The sequence below is a fragment of the Ictalurus furcatus genome, chromosome 8 (genome assembly GCF_023375685.1).
Source record: "Ictalurus furcatus strain D&B chromosome 8, Billie_1.0, whole genome shotgun sequence".
NCBI lineage: Eukaryota > Metazoa > Chordata > Actinopteri > Siluriformes > Ictaluridae > Ictalurus > Ictalurus furcatus.
In genome coordinates, this window is record NC_071262.1 from 983,482 (window position 1) to 986,127 (window position 2,646).

Sequence of the window (2,646 nt, forward strand, 5' to 3'; positions counted from 1 at the left end):
ATTATTATTATTATTACTACTACTACTACTACATCCCACCGTTCTTTATAATTTATTATTATTATTATTATTATTATTATTATTATTATTATTATTACTACTACTACTACAACCCAGCTTTCTTTATAAATCCAAATCTACACAGTAAATAATGCTGGGTTAGAAACTTCTTCTCCTTCTTCTTCCTCTTCTTCTTCTTATTATTATAAATGAAATCATGTTTCTCTATGGTGAACTTGTATCATGTCTTTAACGGCCACATGAAGCTGTTATTCACAAAAATCCTCTCATTTTACATTTCATCACAAGTCCACAAGAACAAGCCAGCGTGAAATAAAAATATATCTAGAAATAGATATTAACATCTATTTATGTAGCGTAATATGAGCTAAATTTGTTCAGTAATGTTCAAGATATTTTTACTTGTGAAGACATAAGTATTAAATCTAGATGTGTAACTGTCTTTGAAGTTTTCTAAGTCTGATGATTCAGCACTTTTTTGCTGACAGCATTTAAGATGTGTCCCAAATGATGTACTGAACACTTACACTATGCACTATGTACTCTACCCTGAGTGTAGGAATTTCACAAGGGTAGGATCATCTCAAATAAAACACTAACTTTTTTTTTTTACTAACCGGAAGTACAAGCCGTTTCCCAATCGACCGCGAATCACGTGAAACGTAAGAGATGCGACGCCGCTAGCTGTAGAGTTGACGAAAATGCATTTCCTGTTTCAGTTTCCTGTTCATGTCAGTGTTACCTTCTACCATTTCTAAGATGTCTTGTTCACGTGCGTGTTGTCGGCCATCTTGAATTCTTCACCAAGCATCAACGCTCGGTAGCTCCTCCCCTCTTTTGCTACGACCGTCGAGCGCATGAAGTGTCCAACGTTCGACACGTTTTCGTTTTTCACTATTTATAGTACAGGACGGTGTCGAATAGTGTCTTCTGATCGTCTTTGACCGCGGCTGTTTTCTCTTCACAGCTGCTTCGAGGACGACGAGCCTCCATGCGTGGAGGACATCGAGTACTCGTCCTACGGCGAGATCTACAGCGCCACCGAGCTGGACGAAGAGGTCGACGGAAACACGTCCAGCGCCGACGAGGACGAGGACGGGGAAGATCGCGGCAGGAAATCCCGGCACAGGAAGTCGGCTGTGTTCCCTCACGCCTGCCATCAGGATTCCTTAGAGACTCTGAGCCTGAAGAGCAGCAACAGCAACAGCATCGACATCAACAACACGTACCTGAGCTAGAGGAAAACGAGTTTAATGAGAATATTTACGCGATACGTTCCTGACCCGAGCTTTAACGAGGAAAAAATATCACCAGCTAACAAGCAACAGAAATATTACATATATTCATATTAATATAGCTTAGTGAGGGTAAGTTAACTTCACTTACAATAATAGACTTCAGTATAAATAAGTAAAAATAAGAAAGTATCGTTACTTAAGTAGAACGTTCCTTGTTATGCGATATCAGATTTACAGTATAGCTAAGTGACGACAAAATAATTTTCAACATTAACATCTAACAGGCTTAAACTTCTTGGAAAAGCGTTACCGTTACGCACGCCATTCTCTGCGGCGGAAAAAACGTTAGCGCTATCGTATTCTACGTTCAACTGACCTCTGAATCGTCATTTTCAAGGAAATTTAACCTTGTCTTTTGTTAGCAACAAGCTATCCAGCTAATGCTAGTGATGCGCGTGACCTTTAACATTAACGTTCTAGATTTAATCAGTGAAAGCATCTGCATGTTGATTGATTTAAAAAAGAAAAAAAAAAAGCAATGATGTTAATCATATTTGAAAAGTGGAGCTGCAGGACAACTTCCCAACGTTCCGAGTGTGAAGTCCAAGCTACAACTCGGTCGGAAAGTCCGAGTAACGAGTTTTAGTCCTCCTTTTGGAAAAACACGCGTTCGAATCGTAATCGTTTGAATATTCAAATGCGTCCGCATATTAACGAACCTATATATAACGGCAGTGTTAGTTACATGATTATTTTAGATCGCGTAAACATCAGATGATCAAAATGATCCCAAAACGTTACTTTATTTATACTAATTTAGCTAACTTAGCTAGCTTAGTGAGTTCCCGCGTACCTTGGCTTACACACGATGTTCCAATATTAAAGCTTTTTGCTGAATTTGAACATTAAGGAGGACACGTTACGCCGCGCTCGTGCATGAACGTGATGGAGAAACTAAACACGCACAAAAACAATGCACTCGGAACACCGGACAATTCCAATCAGAACATTTTTGTACTTGAACGTTTTGTTCCGTAAGAAAAGGAAGTGAACTGACTTTAGAAACTGATTACAAGAGCATTTCATCCCCGTCTTTCCTGCACCAGACGCAGCGAGCATCTCTGGCCTTTAAACAGCGGTAAACCTCTCGCTCCAGACGCGATTATCTCATTACTATAAAATACTACAGTACTTTTTCATCTGGGAACATCTGGATTAAAAGGTGAAATCCCCACACTACGGATAAAAATAAGTAAAATATCGGATATTAATTATATTTCCGTGTTAGGATTTGAGATAAATCGAAAACAGAGCCGATTCCAACGACTCATAATTTGTTATGTTAAGTAACTAAATGTTGTCATTTATTATAAAAGTAAAACAATTA

The 2,646-nt window shown here is 38.6% G+C and overlaps 1 protein-coding gene across 2 annotated transcripts in view; it reads left to right on the forward strand.

Annotated features, from left to right (window-relative positions):
• LOC128611019 (cytosolic carboxypeptidase 4) overlaps positions 1 to 1,507 on the forward strand; it is a 99,055-nt gene extending 97,548 nt beyond the window's left edge. For both annotated transcript variants that reach the window (XM_053630226.1, XM_053630227.1), the window contains exon 24: positions 989 to 1,507. In XM_053630226.1, coding sequence (XP_053486201.1) covers positions 989 to 1,259 — 271 coding nt within the window. In that variant the 3' untranslated portion in view covers positions 1,260 to 1,507. The remainder of the gene's footprint in view (positions 1 to 988) is intronic.
• The last annotated feature ends 1,139 nt before the right edge of the window (positions 1,508 to 2,646 follow it).